Genomic DNA, 18,762 nt, shown 5'->3' on the forward strand with positions numbered 1-18,762 from the left:
GATGGTTCCCAAGGCTGCCATGGCTGGGCTCGTCACCAGCACACAGAGGCTGCAGCTGCCTTGCCTTTGAATGCTCAGTGACTAAAAGCACACAGCGGGGGCCCAATAAAAGTTGGTGGAAACGTGAGTTTAAGAATGAAGTCTGCATAGACATGCTTGCCGAGATATCCTGTGCACTATGGAATACGTGATGGCCTTTTCGGCCACTGTCAGCAGCCAGCATCACACCTGGTGACGCAGGACCCAGGGGTTTTCATCATATCGCCTCCTTGCTCCCTCGTGGCAAAAGTGTGCAGAAGAGCAGAGATCAGTATCATTATCAGATACATTTACCAGAAGTTAAATGACTTGGCCAAGATCATGGAGCTGGGGACCAGCTTGGTCCAGAACTGGCTTCCAGAATCTACCTAACAGGATTATAACTGAGAAACAAGGCACTCATTTCTAGTCTAACTGCCCTACTAATTTTTTTTTTTTAACGTTTTAAGACAAGATTAGCAAACTCTTTCTGTGAAAGACTAGACAGTAAATATCTCAGGCTCTGCGGGACACATGGTCTCTGTCGCGGCCACTCAGCTCCGTGGCTTGCAGGAGGCAGCCGCAGGCAAGTGGGTAAATGAGTAGGTGGGGCATGTACCAATAAAACTTTATTTACAAAATAGGTTGCCGGCCAGATTTGGCTCCTGCTTTAAAATAAATAAAATTATTCCTTCCTAGAGTAAATGCACATGAAAATAAAATATATAAAATCCATGCTTTTCTTTGCTTCTAGGGTAAAGACAGAATATGATAGCCATATGTCACAGGGATGTGGGAAATATTTTAAGGATTCTAGCACGAGAGTATATATTTATATACACCATAAATGTGTAAGGTCTGCACATTTCCTTCAAAACTAACCTCATGTATACATTTTTATTAGTTAGGGAGGTCAATATGTCTATCGTAAATACATTTGAAAATTCCTTCCTACATATTCTGTCTATTGGGATTATTTATCATGCCCTGTTCTCTGGCCTAGAGCCAGGAGGAAGATGGGAGTTTTAATACCTTTAATCCATTACATGGATTTTTTTAGAGCTCCATAAGACAAAATAAAAAGCAGTCTCATGGTCATATATGCAATAAACCTGATATGCCACTTACTATTTCATGTTCCATTTTATATTTCACTTGTGACGGTTTCCAGCTCTGAACGTACAAAATGACATAGTTTCAGCCATCTTTTTGCTCCAGCCTTTTGCTGTTGTTGTTTAGAGAATCCATATACAATAAATTTCACTCTGGACTTTAAGGCGTGATTACTATTTTTCCCCAACACTCTGAATAAGTCCTGAAATAAATGGTCGCTGACATATGTCTTCCAGTATATGGCACTGTGGATGTATTAGGCCACATGACTGTGTACTGAAAGAGGTGTGCATTTCTTTCTAGTTAGTATGTATGTGGCCTCCAAGGAGGGCCTGCCCGGGGACCCACACCTCCAGGGAGCATCACATCACTGGGTGGGCCCTTCCCGTTTCATCCGGGCTGCCACTTTGATTTCTTTTTGACCAAAGAGATACGGCAAGAGTAACACTGTGACACAGGAGGCGAGATCCCGAGAGGCTGTCTGCATCTCCCGGAATGCTCATTCTGGGAGAAGCCACGTGAAGAGCTTAGGGACCCCACCCTGTGAGGAAGCCCACGTCACAGGAGGCAATGTGAAGAAAGAGGCTCGGGCAGCCTCCAGCTGCTCCAGAAGCCTCAGCAGAGGACCTGGACAGGACATGGAGAAGCCCGCCGCGAGCATCCGGCCTCCTGCGGCCGCAAGAGAGGTCCAGCTCAGCACCGCCCGCCTGCAGCCACGGGAAAGCTCCCAAGGGAGGCGGAGCCTTGGAAGGGAGTAAGGCGCTGGGCTTTAAGGCACACCTAACTGAAACTCATTCTACAGTTATCTTTAACTAACGGTGACTACGTGGAGCTATGAAGCGCCTGTGGAAAGAGCCCACCTCACTCTTTCAGAATCTGGGAGACAGTAATCTGACATCACGCTCACTGATGCACGTCCACTTTCCAGCCAGTTACAATAGCAATGGAGCAATTCCATCTAAAAATAAGGAATTAGGGAGTTCCCTGGCGGTCCAGTGGTTAGGACTCTGAGGTCGCTGCTGGGGCCCTGGGCTCATTCCTGGTTGGGGAACTGAGACCACACAAGTTACGCGGTGCAGCCAAAAAAAAATATTTAAAAAAAAAATAAAAATAATTAACTGAGAAATTCTGGATTAAAAAGAGCACGATAATTGCTCAGTTATGAATTCAAAGACTGTGGTGATTAAGATAGAATAAGGCTCTTAAAAAGTAAAGAAAAAAAAATCTACTGTAACGCAATGGGTCTGTTCTCCTCCAACTGCTTGTAAAGCTCATTCCTATCCACCTGAGCCCGCATGTGAATACCGCCTGCCTGTCACCTGCACACACCCTCTTTTATTTTGAGATGCAGTTGTCTGCTTCTTGGCTCTTTATGTTTTCATTTGTTCCTCCAGGGGACGGACTGAATTCTCCTCCCCGTGCTGGACACTGCAGCTCAAACTAATAGCAGAGAACCCTGCAGGTGACAGGCCAGAATACTCACTTGATACTCAGTAATGGAGGGTTTAGATCACTTGCTCTCGGTTACCTTTAGTGAAACATCTGTTTCATATAAGCCTGTTAAAAGTGCATACATCTGTAAATGACAAGCCCGTGTGTGCACATAATTTAATGAATTAGGACATAAAAAGGAATTGAACAGTAGGGCACAGCAATTAGAGTAACTGCCCATTTTGTTAAAAATACGTATTGTTTCCAGCTTTCACTTGAAAACCCTTTCATTATCCTGTGGGTTCTGAGACTTGCAACCGCGCTCCATCCCTCTCCCTGCAAAGACAATGGGGGTTTACTTCTCAGTGTTGGCAGAGGGAAGCAGCCCCGACATCACACAAAGCTGAGAGGGGGGCCGCGCCCCACTCTCTCCTGCCTCACAGATCCGGGCGCCCGAACCCCTCTGTCTGAGGAGTCTCATCTGGAGAATGGAGCCACAGCAGCGCCCTTCTCTTCGGGCTGTTGTGAGGATGAGAGGACAGAGATCATTTTACGCTCTTGGCATAAAACGCAGGTAACACACACTTCACAAATATGAACCATGACGATGGCGGTTGTTCAATAAAATCAGTCACAACCTGAAACCATTCGAGGGGGAAAAAAACCTTGGTTCAGAAATTTATCTTGGCTGGACAGACTTGAGTTACCAAGGGGGAGGGGTGTGGCGAGAAGGATGGGGAGTTTGGAATTAGCAGATGCGAACCACTGTGTATATTAATAGAATGGATTAAAAAGCAAGGACCTGCTGAACAGTACAGGGAACTGCATCCAATATCCTGAGATGCCGTAATGGAAGAGAATAGCAAAAAAGGTACGCACGCGCACACGTGCACGCACGCACACGCACGCACACACACGCTCGCACGCACGCACACGCGCGCGCACACACGTGCACACACACGCACGCGCACACACAGGCGCGCACACGTGCAAACACGCGCGCGCGCGCACGCGCGCGCACACACACACCCGCTTCCCAGGTGGCACAGTGGTAAAGAATCCGCCTGCCAATGCAGGTAGATTCAGGAGACACAGGTTTGATCCCTGGGTCTAGAAGATCCCCTGGAGGAGGAAATGGCAGCCCACTCCAGTATGCTTGCCTGGAGAATCCCACGGACAGAGGAGCCTGGTGGGCTACAGTCCATGGGGTCCCAAAGAGTCGGACACGACTGAGCAACTGAGCACGCACACACACACACACAAATGTACGCCACTTTGCTGTACAGCAGAAATTAATCCGACTTTGTAAATCCAACTATATTTCAATAAAAGAAAAATTTTAAACAGCTTTTCTTGATGGTTGACTTGGTCTTACTTCTATTTAATTTCTTCACCCCCTTTCTAGGGATGAATAGAAAAAGGAAGGGAGGCAGGACTGACAAGGTGAATGGGAAAGACGAACAGAAATTCTGTTCCAGAGACAGCACAGTGAGTCCCATGGAAACACCCCCTCTCATATTTGCAGCCAGTTTTCCAGCTGACGTGTTTATGAGGGCTTGCCATCGCCGCCAAGATGGCCCTCCCAAGTTCTAGACACCCCCTCAAGTCTGCTTCAGGTGTTTTGAGTGACCCTCAAATTTACAAATAAACGAAAGCAGAGGCCACCTGAGATGTTCTGAGTTTCCGGTTCTTCTTCCCTGAACCGTATTCAGATAGCTCCCAAGGACGTCCTGTGCGCCCGGCACTGGGTTACTGAGCAGCACAGACACGGGCAGAAGCCGCTGTTGAGAGAGAAAGCACGCACTGTCTAGGACACACACCGAGGCTTCCACAGAGCAAAGCCTACTATTCCTCTCTGCCTCCCTGCAGTTCAACATGCTTAAGCAGAATTAAAACCGGCTGGAAAAGGCTGGAAGAGATGGCGTCCATTTGAAACCCATGCAGGCGTGCAGCGTGGGACTCGAACTCGTCCTCTCCCTCACAAGGAGCAGCATTCAAGCCCAGTCCACAGGGATTCTGGGCAAGTCTTGGTTGAGCTCTGCAAAATGCGCATTAGCAAAATAAGTGCTAAGTCTTTGGCAAGCCCCAGGAAAAACAGTGCCACCCAGAAGGAAAACAAGCTAAACACTGACTGAAATCACAGCCCTCCAGTACTCTGTTTACATTCTCCTGCAGCCTATTTACGGGCTACATAAAGAGATAATTGGAGCTATTTGAACAGCAATAGAAGAGGTGAATAAAGGCTGAAGGAAAAGGGAAATAAAGAGAATGTACAAATATTGAAAAAATATTAATAGCTGAGTTTATACGGCTGTGTCGTTCAATGCAGTAGCCACGAGCCACATATGGCTACTGAAAGTTAATTTAACCAAAATTAAATACAATAAAAAATTCAGTTCCTCAGACACATTGGCCACATTTCAGGTGCTCAACAGCCTCATGCGGCCAGCCATCAGTGTGTCAGAAACAGAATTACGGGTGGCTCCCATCCTCGCAAAAAATCTTACCGGAGAGACCAGGTGACTGGGACCTTAAGGGGTGATGTGCCTGAACACCTATATCCGCAGACTTAACCATGGTTAACTGAGTGCTGATCAGGTACCACACTAGCTGTGCTGACAGACTGCTATTGTACTGGGGAGACAGAGGTAGAGGACACCATAGCTGACCTCAAAGACTTCCCAGGTTGCTAAGGGGACACAATCCAGGTGGCTCAGTGGTAAAGCATCTGCCTGCCAGTCCAGGAGATCTAGGGTCAAGCCATGGGTCAGGGAAATCCCCTGGAGAAGGAAAGGGCAACCCACTCCAGTGCTCTTGCCTGGGAAATCCCATGAACAGAGAAGCCTGGTGGGTTACAGCCAATAGGGCTGAAAAAAGAGCTGGGCACGACTTACTACTAAACAGGAACAATGACAGAGTTTGCAAGGTAAGCATTATCGACCCATTGTACAGACGAAAACAGTCAAGGCAACGGCGGAAGCTGTGCAGGAAGAGTGCCCAGCTTCACTGCACCACGGGGTCCACACAGGACCGCAGGCAGCATCTACCCAGAACACTCTACATGACACATGGATAGTCACGTCAGTTCACCCATCTGCCTCCTCAAAATCTGTAATTCAACAATTAGATTTCAAACAAAAGAAACAGGTAGAACATGGTGTATAAAAATCCCAAATACAGAACAATACATTGCACTTGAAACATACAGTCAGTCCTTTACATCTCCGGGACCCTGCTTCCAGGATCCCTGCGGACACCAAAATCTGTGGATGTTCACGTCCCTTATATAAAATGGAATAGAATTTGCATACAACACCCACATCCTCGGTATACTTTAAATCGTCTCTACTTATAGTGCCTAATAGAACATAAGCCCGAAGCACATAGTTACAAACACAATGTAAATACTGTGCAAATAGTTGCCAGCTGTGCAGCAAAATCAAGTTTTGCTTTTTGGAACTTTCTGGAACTTTTTGCCCTGAATATTTTCCATCTGAGATGGGCCCAATCAGTCAATGTGGAACCTGCGGATATGAAGAGTGAACTATTTGAAACCACAGAAATAAGGGCATTATGTGAGGCAAACCACCATCAGGATGATTAACGTAAACTTCGTTAAACAGTCACAGTTTTCTCAGGCTTGTTGTTGCTGTTTACTCACTAAGTCGTGTCTGACTTTTTGTGACCCCATGGACTATAGCACGCCAGGCCTCCCTGTCCTTCGCTATCTCCCAGAGTTGGCTCAAACTCATGTCCATTGAGTGGAAGATGCCATCCAATCATTTCATCCTCTGTCGCCCCCTTCTCCTCCTGCCCTTAATCTTTCCCAGCATCAGGATTGTTTCCAAAGAATCAGTTCTTTGCATCAGGTGGCCAAAGTATTGGAGCTTTAGCTTCCATAGGTTTGGGACCCTAAAAACAAGCAGATACTGAAAGTAGGGGACAAAGACCAAAATATAAGTTTTTCAGTGTTTCCTAGAAGTTCTTCTCTTCTTTTCAGTTAATGGAAGATACAGTAGTGCTGTTTAAGAGGTATCACCGCTGCTGTCCATCTCCAGACGAGCGCTCTGAGCAAGCTGGAAGAACAAGAAAATCTTCTTTCTCATCTCTCAGTTCAGTTCAGTTCAGTCGCTCAGTTGTGTCCGACTCTTTGCGACCCCATGAATCGCAGCACGCCAGGCCTCCCTGTCCATCACCAACTCCCGGAGTTCACTCAGACTCACGTCCATCGAGTCGGTGATGCCATCCAGCCATCTCATCCTCTGTCGTCCCCTTCTTCTCCTGCCCCCAATCCCTCCCAGCATCAGAGTCTTTTCCAGTGAGTCAACTCTTCGCATGAGGTGGCCAAAGTACTGGAGTTTCAGCTTTCACCTCCTTTCAAATCCTCAGTCCTGACTCAGACTCCTGTGAGCCACAGAGGGACCAGGTCAGCGCAGACTCTGACAACAAACAGGATGGAAGACAGAAGAACGAAGGAACAAACATCATCCTAGCTTCTTCTACAGTTTAAAAGGCTGTGTCTTTTATGAGAGAAATGATGGAATCAGAGGAAATTCTGTGGTCCAGTCCTTCACCTCTCTCCCACCTTTCTCCAAAACCGAAGCCCTCCGTGGTCCACACATGGTGTTATTAGGGCATAAACATTCTGCAGGAATTCCTCACTCCGCTGTCACACTGCTATCAAACTCACTTTCTCTGAGCCTCAATTTTCTTTTCTGTGAAAAGAGGCAAATCATAGCTGCCTCACATGACTGTCTGCGATAATAACGTAGGGACAGTGATTAGAGTAAGGTCTCGTCAAGTGTTTAACCCGCCTGAAGAAGGAGCCAAGAACCCTGCCGCAGCTCCTCAAGTTCCCTAAACCAGAAGACGGTCGCTTCTCTCGGGTTCTAAGGCACGGGGTGACGACCGTGGTGTAGACTGGACACGGCGCGTGCTCTTGGACCGGGGGCCCCCCCGATGGAGAAGTGGCCCCACGGGAGCTGGGCAGGCCCAGCTGCTCCCCTACCAGCAGGCAGTCCCAGTGACCACGTGCCAGCTTTGCTCCAGCCTTTCCGAGGCCCAGGAGCTTCTAGGCCCCTCTCTCGGATTACTGCCGCCATGCAGAGAGGCGCAGGAGGGACACTCGGTGACAGCCCAGCTGAGCTCTCTGCCAACAGCCAGCGTCCACTGCCAGCCCCGGGCGCCCAGCCCATGTTAGCCCTGCGCAGTGCAGCCTCAGCGGACATCACCTGGAGCAGAAGGTCTGCCCGGCTGAGCCCAGTCCATCCACAAAATACTGAGATAATATCCATTAGATCACTAAGCTTGGGGGGGCACTTTGTTATACAGCAAGAAAGTCTCAAAAACAATCAGAAATAAAAAGTGACACAGTAGCCCACACGTGGAAACAGCCTGAACGTCCATCAGCAGATGCATGGATAAAGAAGACGTGGTCTGTATACACAAAGGAATCGTCTCAGCCATAAAAAAGAGTGAAACGATGCCATTTGCAGCGATATGAATGGTCCCAGAAATTATCATACTGACTGAAGTTAAGTCAGAGAAAGACAAATATCATATGATATTACTTATACGTGGAATCTAATTTTTTTAAATGACGTAAATGAACTTATTTACAAAACAGAAAACAGGTTCACAGATTTCAAACACAAGACTTATAGTTACCAAAGGGGAAATTGGGGAGGGGATAAACTCGATAAATTAGGAGTTTGGGATTAACAAACACACACTATTATAGATTAAATAGATAATCAACAAGGACCTACTGTAGAGCACAGCGAACTCTACTCAATATTCTGTAACAATGTATATGGGAAAAAGAGTCTGAAAAGGAATGGATGCATGTATGTGTATAACTGATTCACTGTATACCTGATTTTCCATACATCTGAAACTAACACAGCACGGTGAATGAACTATACTCCAAGAAAACTTTTTTAGAAAGAAGTGATTTTTTAAAAAAATATCTAATCAGACCCAACCCCCTAAAAACATGATTTAACAAACACTCCAGAAACATCCTGTGAGTCTTCAAGAAGCAGGTTCAGAAGGTATGACCTTATTCCATCGCAGAGGTTAAAACTCTGCTTTGTAAACTGCAGTTACAACGTACCTACGGTGGCTACACCCAGAAAAACCTCTTGCCTGCCTCTTGTGACAAAAATGTGTAACCCGTGTGATCCTCTCCTTAGGCACGAGCTCTGGTTCTCAGTGGGTTTAGCTCTGTCTGTAATCAAACCCACTTCCAAAGCCCCAGGGACATCCTTGCGTTTGTGTCACCGCAGGGCCCTGTCACGGTGGCGTGTGTACACAAGTGTCTCCCTTACGTGCAGAGTCCAAAGAGCAAGGGAGGCGTGGACTTCACCTTGGGGGGTCCCTCCTCTGCCACCGGGACGTGTCGGGGGGGAGCCTGGCATATGGCACACACCCAAGAGCTGTTTGTTGAACAGGCCTTGGCAAGATCTAACCCATCCCTGAATGACAGAGCCCTGGGTGAGGCATACAGTGACAACTTTGAGGGTGACCATGCTCAGGCATAAAAGTCAACTGTCTGCACTCAGTCCCGGGGCTTGGTGAATAGATGCCACAACATCGAGACCACAGCGCTATCCCACTGACATGGGAAGCACTGTCCCCTCGGCGACGGGCCCCAGACAGAGGAACCATCTCACGCAGGAAAGAGATACCAGCTCGGCTGACACCGTGGCTGTTGGCGAAGGCAGGCGAGTCACAGCCTCGAGCTGAAAGCAGAGGAGGACGACTCAGGGACCTCCGTGTGTCTTCAGGGCAGGGCAGAAGGCTCCTTGACGTTATCTCTGATCTTGCTACAAATCCTGCGATGTCCCATTCCGTGGCTATAGAAATTGATCCTGTGTCCAGACAGGCTATTCCTCTGGCCAGGCGCAGCACGGGGACCGCAGGTGGAGAGATGCTCAGAGTTCTGTATGTGCCGGGCAGGCGGAGAGGCCGCTGTGAAATTCTCAGAGTAACGACCCCACAGCCCCAGGGCTGAGAGCCAGGAAGTCACTCCGCCCACCTCTCCAGAGCGATCCCCACGTACAGGTGGCAGCGGAACTCCTGGGAGGCTACTTACAACCTGTGCCTTTAGAAACCCGTGGCCCAGGCAGCAAAAGACGACTTTTGCATCCTCCAGCTTTCCCAGCACATCCAAACCGGCTCGCCGTGTCTCTGCTTCCTATTGTTCCCTCTTATAAGCAGGGCCCCAGTGAACAATTAGAGCTTTCAATAAATAATCTCTAAGCACATTCATTTGATTGACTGTTATTTGATACAGCAGTTAGTTTCAATGGGGCAGTTAATATTGATCACATAAAGTACTCCAGACAAACATGAAACAGTTCCAGAACTCCATGGATTATTACCCTTTATCTGCCAGTCATCTGGGTTACTTGTAATGGTCACGGAATTTAAAATCAATAATAACAATTAGTGTTCTGTACACCAAACGGATGGATCATGGGAAATGGGTTTTCCTAGAAGATCAGAGGTAAAATGGGCCTGTCCCTTGGAAGGCGGCTCTCTGGATTTCCAGTCCACACTTGGCAAGGTACATCCAGCCAAGTCTTCAGCACAGGCAGCAAGCAAGAGAGCACTGGATTTAGGAGACGTGATCATAAAAACGCAGGTGAGACCCCTGACAGTCTTAATCCAAAAGGATGAAGCGTAAAAGATAAAAGTGATCAAAATGAGTGCTAACAAACGCAGTAAAATTAATGGGACCGGCAATATTCTTCCTCTGAGAGACGCTTCTAGCTACCTTTCCCCACTTCCGATTCATAGGCATTAATCATGATTTTTTTTTTTAATAAAATGGCAACAACAGTATTTTAGCTCCATGGCCCCACTACTGTAATGTCTGGATAATTAAAAAGCAGCAGAGAAATGTTTCATCGTTAAACTGTAACCAGCACACTATGTGAAATCATCCATCCCAAAGACTTGTTTTTCATCAATTATTTGTTATTTATCTGATGTAAATATAAGAAGGACTAATTAAAATGTATGCCTTTTTATACAGCTTCTTGTCATTAAAGCCAATGAAAGCATTCTGAGGACCATAATGAAATAATTATGTTTGCCTTTAAGAATTCTCTTCAATAACACATGGCAGTACTGAGCTAAATTAAAACATCAGGAACTAAATTTCGCTTGCCTCCATTTCCATTTTAGTTAATTATACCCTCAAGCTTTCCAATAGGCCAGACCCTAAAAAATCTTTTGAAGCTGAAACAGCCTTTTTGTAATCACGAACTTAAATGACAAGACAGAGGTACTGTAGCCCCAAAAGCTTTAACATTTTTGAGACAAGAGATTTACTACTGAAGTCTTCATTTGCTCTGAAAATTAGAGAAGTATTAGGATAAATGTGATTCAAATCTTCATTTTCCAGTTAGCTGATGCACTCATCTTATCTGGTCTTATCTGCATCATTTCTACCACAGTATTCTAAATTTAGCTATTTTTTGATAATTTAATCTGTGACCAATATTAACTGATCAATATCAACAACCACAACAAAAACATGTCACTATATCTGAGTCAAATTAGGAGAATAACTCCTTATTCAATACTAAAACCTTAAAAAAAAAAAGCATACTCTTTAACAGTAGACTATGATGGCATGAACTGGAAACAATCAACTAGGATCCTTTCATTAGAATTTGACCTTCTCCAAACTTCAAATTGCAGACACTAATAAAGGCAAAAAACAGTGAAAAAAAAAATTTTTTTTTTCCTTTAATCGAGTTTAGGAGAAAAGGACGAAGGAAAGAGGAAAGGAAAAACTGCCAGGCGGTGTCAGGGCTTTAAACTGCTGTCAGGTGCTGCTGATGGGGGTGGGAACTTGGAGTTTAGAAAAGTAAACAGGAGTCCCAGGGATTAACTCTGACAATGTGAATTCCCGCCCATTTGGTTCTACGTGGGGAATTGGCAGGATTCACGGGGGATAATATTTGGTGCCTGCTGGACAGACCGTCTTAGGAGACATCAGAGGGAGGCTGTTCACAGCTGGGAAACGAATACCCAGTGCATGACAACCTAAAATTGCGATTATAATCGAGAGTCTGCTCTTATTAAACCCCAGCCCTGGCAAGCTATTCTTTGTTCTGTTCGGAGAAACCTCCTTTGGGCAAGGAGGGACACTGTCACCCAGGATCGTCCCCGCCCCCCGCAAGCTGGCCCTGCTTCACTCCATCAGCCGGGGAGCCTGTGCCCCGCCAGAGGAAACGCTCCTCTGGGCGGGGTCACCTCCTGACGTCAGTTCCTGTTATCCCGCCTTATCGTGCTGGGGACCAGGAGTCTTATCTTACTGAAAGGCACCCCCTCCCGGCTCCCAACCCTGCCAGGCCAGAGAAAAAGCAAGTCAGCGGTTCCATTGCCTGCTTGAATTCCCACCTAAGCAGCTCTGGGAGCTCCAGACAAATAACAGAATACATACAAACACATACTCTACTGCTGCCTGGGTGGAGAGAACTTTTTGCAACTTTTATTTTTTATTCCTTAGAAGGGGTTCAGGGGTTGGGATGGGGCGGGAATCGTGCTTCTTAATGATGAAGGAAGGAGGCAGGAAGGAAAAGAGGAGCGTCCAGGGCAACATACTGAGTGATGAGGCTGTTATTAGATCTTACAGATGGGCAGGCTATCTCATCTCCTATTTAACAAGAGGTGCTTAGGCCAAGCCACTTACAGACAGGATGCTGATAAATCTGAAACTGGAGTTAACTCTCCTCTCTCCATCGCCTCCACCGTCAACTTTTTAAGAAGAAGCTGGCTAAGAACTGTTAGAGCTTTGTACACAGGGATTTAGTGTGTAATTCCACTCCTCCAGCACTCCCAATACACACACTTGAGGCATCAGAACCTTGGTCATAGTACTTAAATCCATATTGCAAGGGACGCCTTCTAGTTACAGATGTACGCTTTGCCACAGAAGGAACTCATGTTCAGAAGCACGACCCAGCAGCACGGGCGATCTGCCGTTATAATGGAAAAATTAAGCTGTGAGTGAAAGTGCAGTTACCCGACCATAGGATCCAAACAAAGGCTTTCTGTGCGGCTCCTGGGTTCAAGGGGCAGCGCTGGGAGATGTCGTAATGCTGGGATATCTGGCATAGTTCTGTGACTTCTGTGGGAATTGTGGCAAGCGTATTTGAAAGTGGCTTATCCTAGAAAAGCTGAGATGTATGATAGCCATAACTACCCTGTAATTTGAAAGGCAAGATTCCACATTAATATCTTTTAGAAAGATTTTCAGCCAAGATTTTTCTGATTAACTTTCATCAAAAAAACTCCCATTCCTGAAATAACTATTTAATTGATAGTTAACTGAATTTATATGAGAACATTTAAAGTATAAAACTGTCATTTAAGGATAAATTTATTGGCACTTATACATAACTCAAACCCTATGGAAGATTCTTTTCAAGATGCCCTAAAATGAACACGGCATTTACTATTTTGTAAATCCTACTGGACTCGAAGGGTTTTCTGTTTTGCAATGTGCTTTTACATCTTCATCTTCCTCTCAGTAATTTCTTAGTTTAAAAAATCCCCAGCCTTTAAAAAACTGTTTTCATTTTATAAAGATTACAGACTCCTTGAGTGCAGAATTTATAATCTTCATCTACTATGTATTTCTCTTCTGAGATCGTCTATTGATTACATTCCACAAGAATGTACAAAGGAGAAAACAGTAAGATTCTCTTTCCCACTTAGCCATCTCAGGGGCTTAACATGTTGACGGGAAATTATAAGAACCTGATATCCAGAAGAACTTTCTTTTCTGCTTTAAAGCAAAGTTCATGATGATACTGACTGGTTATATATACATGGTCAGAGCCAGGCCTCAAAAATGAGGAGAAAAACTTCTGATTCAGGTCACCTAACCTATCAGAAATTGCCATTCTGACCATTTAGCGACTAAGAAAAAAAAAAAAACACAGGAAGGCCTGTGTGGGTGTGAGGGCTTTGCATTTGGGCTGCGAAATCCAATGCTCCCCGGCGTTTTCCCATCCATTCCACAGCCCAGGTTTAAGGACACTCATGTCTCCTTCTGGTGTTTCCACCTACTTTTTAGAATCTCCCCTTTTCTGGTAATAACATTTACTTATTCATTTTTTTCCAAGTTGCACATCAGTGCCTCCCTACCAGAAGTGCCGACTTATCTGCATACTGACAAAATTTTAGTATTGTTTTCTTCCTACGGGGAAGGAAAACTTAGTGAGTCTTCCACTTGCTTTCCAACATACCTATCGTGCACTCCCTGAGATGTAAGCAGAATTCCCTTTTCTTCTCTTTTTTCTGATGCTGTTGGTAACCACTGTCATGCGGCAGAGAAGCAGAAAATTATGTCCTACTTTAGAAAAACAATTAAGCCTTTTCACCGAAATATTTATTCAAAACCCCATTCAATTCATACGGTGGCTGTCAGGCTTTATTTAGTCTCTCTTTCAGAGGGTATCTTTGATTTTGCCACTTTGACCCCAATTTATATCTCACTAGGAGAGGATTTAGATACTGTTTAATACCGAAAATTCAGGTCCCGGCACTTTGGGAAGGGTACTTCTTTCCTTCTTTCATTGTACATTGATAGTTTGTTTTTAAAAACAGATGATTTCTCCTTGTTGGGAAAAAAAAAATCTTTTCTCCTTTGTTTTTTTGATGTGTTGAGTAGGGAGAAGACAGGGAAAGGGGCCAAGAAGTTGTCACACTCATGATTTCACTGAAAGCAACTGCTATATTTAGACCACAAATATTAGGATTTATCCTATGCCCACTGAGCAATTAATGCTGAAAACATCTGGAGCAGCCTAAACCCAAGATAATCCAGGAGGCATCTGAATAGAAACTTAGTGACTCCCAACACCTCCAGGGGCAGTCTTAAATCGTATTATTCATACCACATGCCCTCAGTAACTCGCTACTCCTGACTTTGAATTTTTAGAAGCAATTCACAGGCCGTACTCCAACCGACAGCTGGTTGACATATCACTTTTCTGTCTTTAGAATTAAAAAGGAAAATAAAAAGAACATTCTAACACCTTTTAAGGAATGCTTCTGGTATGGTTTACATTCAAAGGGTTTATTCCAATTACTACACATACACAGACACACACTCACACCATAAAAAAATAAAATAAAAATAAAAAGTAGGGATCTCAGAGTAGAAAATAGTTTGGGTTAGAATTTCGTACTATTTTTTCCCCTTCTTGCCCACTGCTTCCTCTCTGTTAAGAGCACAAACAGATCTGCTTCTTGTCAAAACAGTCATTAAGTAAAATGGAAAAGGCTGCGGGGTTTTTTTTTGTTGTTTGTACTTACACAAACGGAGCCCTAATATGCTTTTACTTCAAAAGCCCTAACTGGCTGTGCCACCCTGAGCCAAACACCGCATGGCAGAGCTTTGTTAGAACTTTTATTTATGCTTAAAAAATGCAATCACTTGAACAACTAAACTGACCCATCAAAAGCCCTCCAACTCTGCAGGGGCATAAGTGATATTTACATTCTATTCATGTAACCTGGAGTGGGGGGTGGGGGTTGAAACCCTTGTGAAACTGACCACAGCAAGCACTAATTGCCCTGCTTACAAAAATAAAGACACTGAAATTTTTGAAATCCCTTTGTCAGATGCCTTTATTTACTTTTTTGAAGGCAAGTTTCTTTGATTAGCTGGACTTTGCTGTTATCAACACTTCTTGCTTATCGGCTGGCCCTAGGTGAATGACACATTCACCACCCGCTCTCCCCAGATAAGGCAAATCCCTTGTTTAACTTGTTCAAGAACAAACAAAGCTTCTCCCCCAACTCCTGCAACTTAATAGGCACTTTTGGAGGGTTAATTACAAAAGGAAGAATGTCTACTTGTAAAACCTCTATTAGGTCTAATAGCTTGACGCCAGGATCCCAGCATTCTTTTTTCCTTCCTTAAAAAACCTTTTATTAAAACTTTCTCTCACAAGAAAAAAGTTTGAGACCGCTCTAGTTCCCTGAGATTCCATACTGTTTTAATTGCTACAGAGGTATTAAAATTTCCCTTAGTAAATTGGAAAATTATTTTGTAACAATTTCTTTGAGCTCTTCAGAAAGAAAACAGGCACCAGGAAAGTAAAGCCATTTCAAGAGCAGCTAACTGAGGGTACCTTCTGAAAAGATATATATATATATATATATATATATATATATTTTTTTTTTTTTCTACCCTGGTTATGGCTCTACGAAATACTAATTCAGACAGCTAGACTGTTGGCATCAAATGGTTATTGATTTTTCAGCTACAAACCTGTTGATTTCCTGGCCCTGGAAGCAAGTCTTTATTCTTAAGAAAAAGTTTCAGAAGAGGGCGGTTTAAATCTTGTCATTGTCCTCTCTTCCTCTCCTTTTTCTTCCCTTTCTTTAGATAAGCCATCATGTTATTAGGAAAACTCAATTTCTTCCAGTTAAACTTTGACCTCTTTGAAAACAAAGATTTAAAATGTCATTTTCAGGCTAATGCTCCAATGAATTGTCAAATAAAGTACTAAAAACATTTTGATAGATAGCGGGGCCATTTATCTACATCACTGTCAGGGCGGCAATGCTTCCCGCAGGCTCCCACTGCAGACACCCGGAGGTGGGGTTTTCTGGGGCTGCTGCTCATTTCCCAAGCCTGCAGCCAGGCTACTGTTGACCAGTGCGGGCCTCGGGACCCCGTCAGCATCAGATAACCAAATAGTCAATATTTTTTTAAAAAACTGGGCTACCCCACTTATGTTTCCCTTCCTTTAACCAACGTCCAGGTTCCCGGCTGAATTGCAAGATATGGAAATAATGGATGGCTCAGCCCAAGGGGTGTTCATTGCCAGTAGTTTTCTAGCAAAACAGCAACTTCTTAGAGCAACAAAGTGACTCGGAAAGGTGGCAGCAGGGTCAATGCTAAGAAATATTGCCTTTCCTCTGCAAGGAAAACATTGGAGGCAGCAGCTTTAACTGGTGGTTTGTGAACTTCAGGAGCAGCAGCCACCTCAATTAGGCCAAATTCCTTGCGAGGAAGATGTCATATTTTAATTACTTTGGATTGTTGAAACACACAAGGGGTATATATATATATATATATATATATATATATACACACATATATACATACACATAGCCAGCAGTCAATCCAAAGAACAGCAAAGTGAAATTCCCCTCTGCATACATCTCAGTAAAAACTGTACAAATGTGTCAAACTGCCTCACTTGAAGAATGTTTCAAAGTCCTGTGGTCACCCTCTACTTTTCCCTTCTCCGTGCCCACATTTTTTTTTTTTTAAACACTATTTTCAAGGCACGGTAGGGTTGGTAAGGAGAGGAGCAGGAGTCTGGAGGGGTTGTTTGGGAAGAAAACATCTAACAGGAAATTTTCAGCAGAGGGAATCAATATGCACACCAGCATAGCACACCCTTTCAGCATTAAATCATTAAATCCTTTGTCTGGCTAGCACTGCAGTTTGTTTCCAGTGTCTTTATTGCATGCAAGAGAGACAATTTTTTTTTTTTTTTTTCTGGGTAAAAGAAGGGAAAAAATAAACCTACATTGAGCAGTGTGCCGATGCTGCCATTCGGTTTGGGTCAATCCACTGAAGCATGCTTTGAGAGCCTTCTCCTGGAGCATGCAGGAAGACGGGCTCGCAGTGTAGAAATCCAGGATTCGCCCAGGACTCACTGACAGGACATCCATACAGTCAAACATGATCTCCCCTGCACCGAATGTCTGCAAAAGTGCTTATCCTCTAGGTGTGGAGGCAAATGGCATAGAAAAGTCCACCCAACTCCATCAAACTCTGCCCCCTTTTTGGCACGTAGGCTGTTGGTCTTTTTCCCAGCCTCGAATCATGAATTATGACAGACAAGCCAGCTAAAAGCCTGTAATTGATCCAAATGATCATTTACCATTTTCCAGGCTTGCTCGGCCAATCCAGCCGGGGCGGGGGGTTCCCAGAAAGATCCCAAGTTCTCCTTCCAAGCGGACGCCTGCAAAAAGCCTTCGGAATGCGGTGCAGCTCCTACCCGGACGGTGCCCAGACCAGCCCTGCCCGGCTCGCGCGCGTCCTCGGCATCCGCGTCCTCGGGCGGCTCGCGCGGGGACTCTGGTCCCCCCTTTGGCAAAGAATAGACCCTCCTGCCTCTGAACAGCTCACTTCCTACTACTTCTGTCACACAGAATGAAAGATTGAATTGCCTAATATATGCGAGTGAACTTTCGGTGAACCCTTCCCGGGCTGCTAACCTTCAAATGACCCAGCGAGTCTGACATCACCAGCTCCCAGGATTCTCACAGAGCCGAGCACTCCCAGCAGCCCCGCCGCGCGGGCGGCCCGCGGCCCGGGCGCGCGCTCCTCCCGCCCCGCGCCTCCGCTCCGAGCGCGCGGGGCCGGGGCCGGGGCCGCTGGGAGGAGCGCGCGGGGCCCGGGCGGCCCCCGGGAGCGCGCGGGGTCGGGGCCCCCGGGAGGAGCGCTCGCAGCCGGAGCGGCGGGGAGGAGCGCGCGCGGAGCGGGAGACACCGGGAGCACGCGGGGCCGCGAGCAGCCGCGGAACCGGGACGCGGCTCCGGGCCCGCCGCCCGCCGGCTCCCGCCCTTTGCGCCCCGGTTGTCGGGGGCTCCGCTTGGCTTCGCGCCCCGCCTCGCCCGCCCCCGACCCAGCCCTGACATTCCTCGGTGCGCCTGTCTGTCTGGTAAATGCCTCGTAACGTGAGTGTTTTTCCACTCCTGCAAAAACACCGCAAGCCCTAAACTGGAGCACGGAGAGGAGCCGCCCCTCGGGGAAGCCCGGGTCCAGAAACTTTCCATTTGATAGTCTTTTTCTCTCTGTCCCTTGCGGGCCAAAGGGGACTATATTGGCTCGGAAGTAAAATTCCGGCTTTCTGGACTCGTTTCTTAAAAACTGTCCTGAGTCTACACGCAGCATATGAAGGAGCCGAGAAGGAGTTCCTCCCACCCCAAACACGCGCAATCACGCAGATATGCAGGGTTTCATAAAACACTGTGATCAAGAGTGTGCGTGCGGGAGTCAGACTGAACAAGGTTCCAATGCAGCTCAACCTCTGAGCAGCTGTGTGACCTGGGACGAAGATCTCACCTTCCCGGGCCTCGGCTTGCTCATCTGTAAAATGGGAATATAGGACTGTCGACACCAGTGGGTTGCTGTGAGGACGAAGA

The 18,762-nt window shown here is 45.9% G+C and overlaps 1 protein-coding gene across 1 annotated transcript in view; it reads right to left on the reverse strand.

Moving 5' to 3' along the window:
• RARB (retinoic acid receptor beta) overlaps positions 1-17,547 on the reverse strand; it is a 183,383-nt gene extending 165,836 nt beyond the window's left edge. Inside the window, exon 1 of the mRNA XM_052661557.1 lies at positions 17,139-17,547. Coding sequence (XP_052517517.1) covers positions 17,139-17,295 — 157 coding nt within the window. The 5' untranslated portion in view covers positions 17,296-17,547. The remainder of the gene's footprint in view (positions 1-17,138) is intronic.
• Positions 17,548-18,762: the final 1,215 nt, after the last annotated feature.

The sequence above is a fragment of the Budorcas taxicolor genome, chromosome 24 (assembly GCF_023091745.1).
Source record: "Budorcas taxicolor isolate Tak-1 chromosome 24, Takin1.1, whole genome shotgun sequence".
In the NCBI taxonomy this organism is placed as follows: Eukaryota; Metazoa; Chordata; class Mammalia; order Artiodactyla; family Bovidae; genus Budorcas; species Budorcas taxicolor.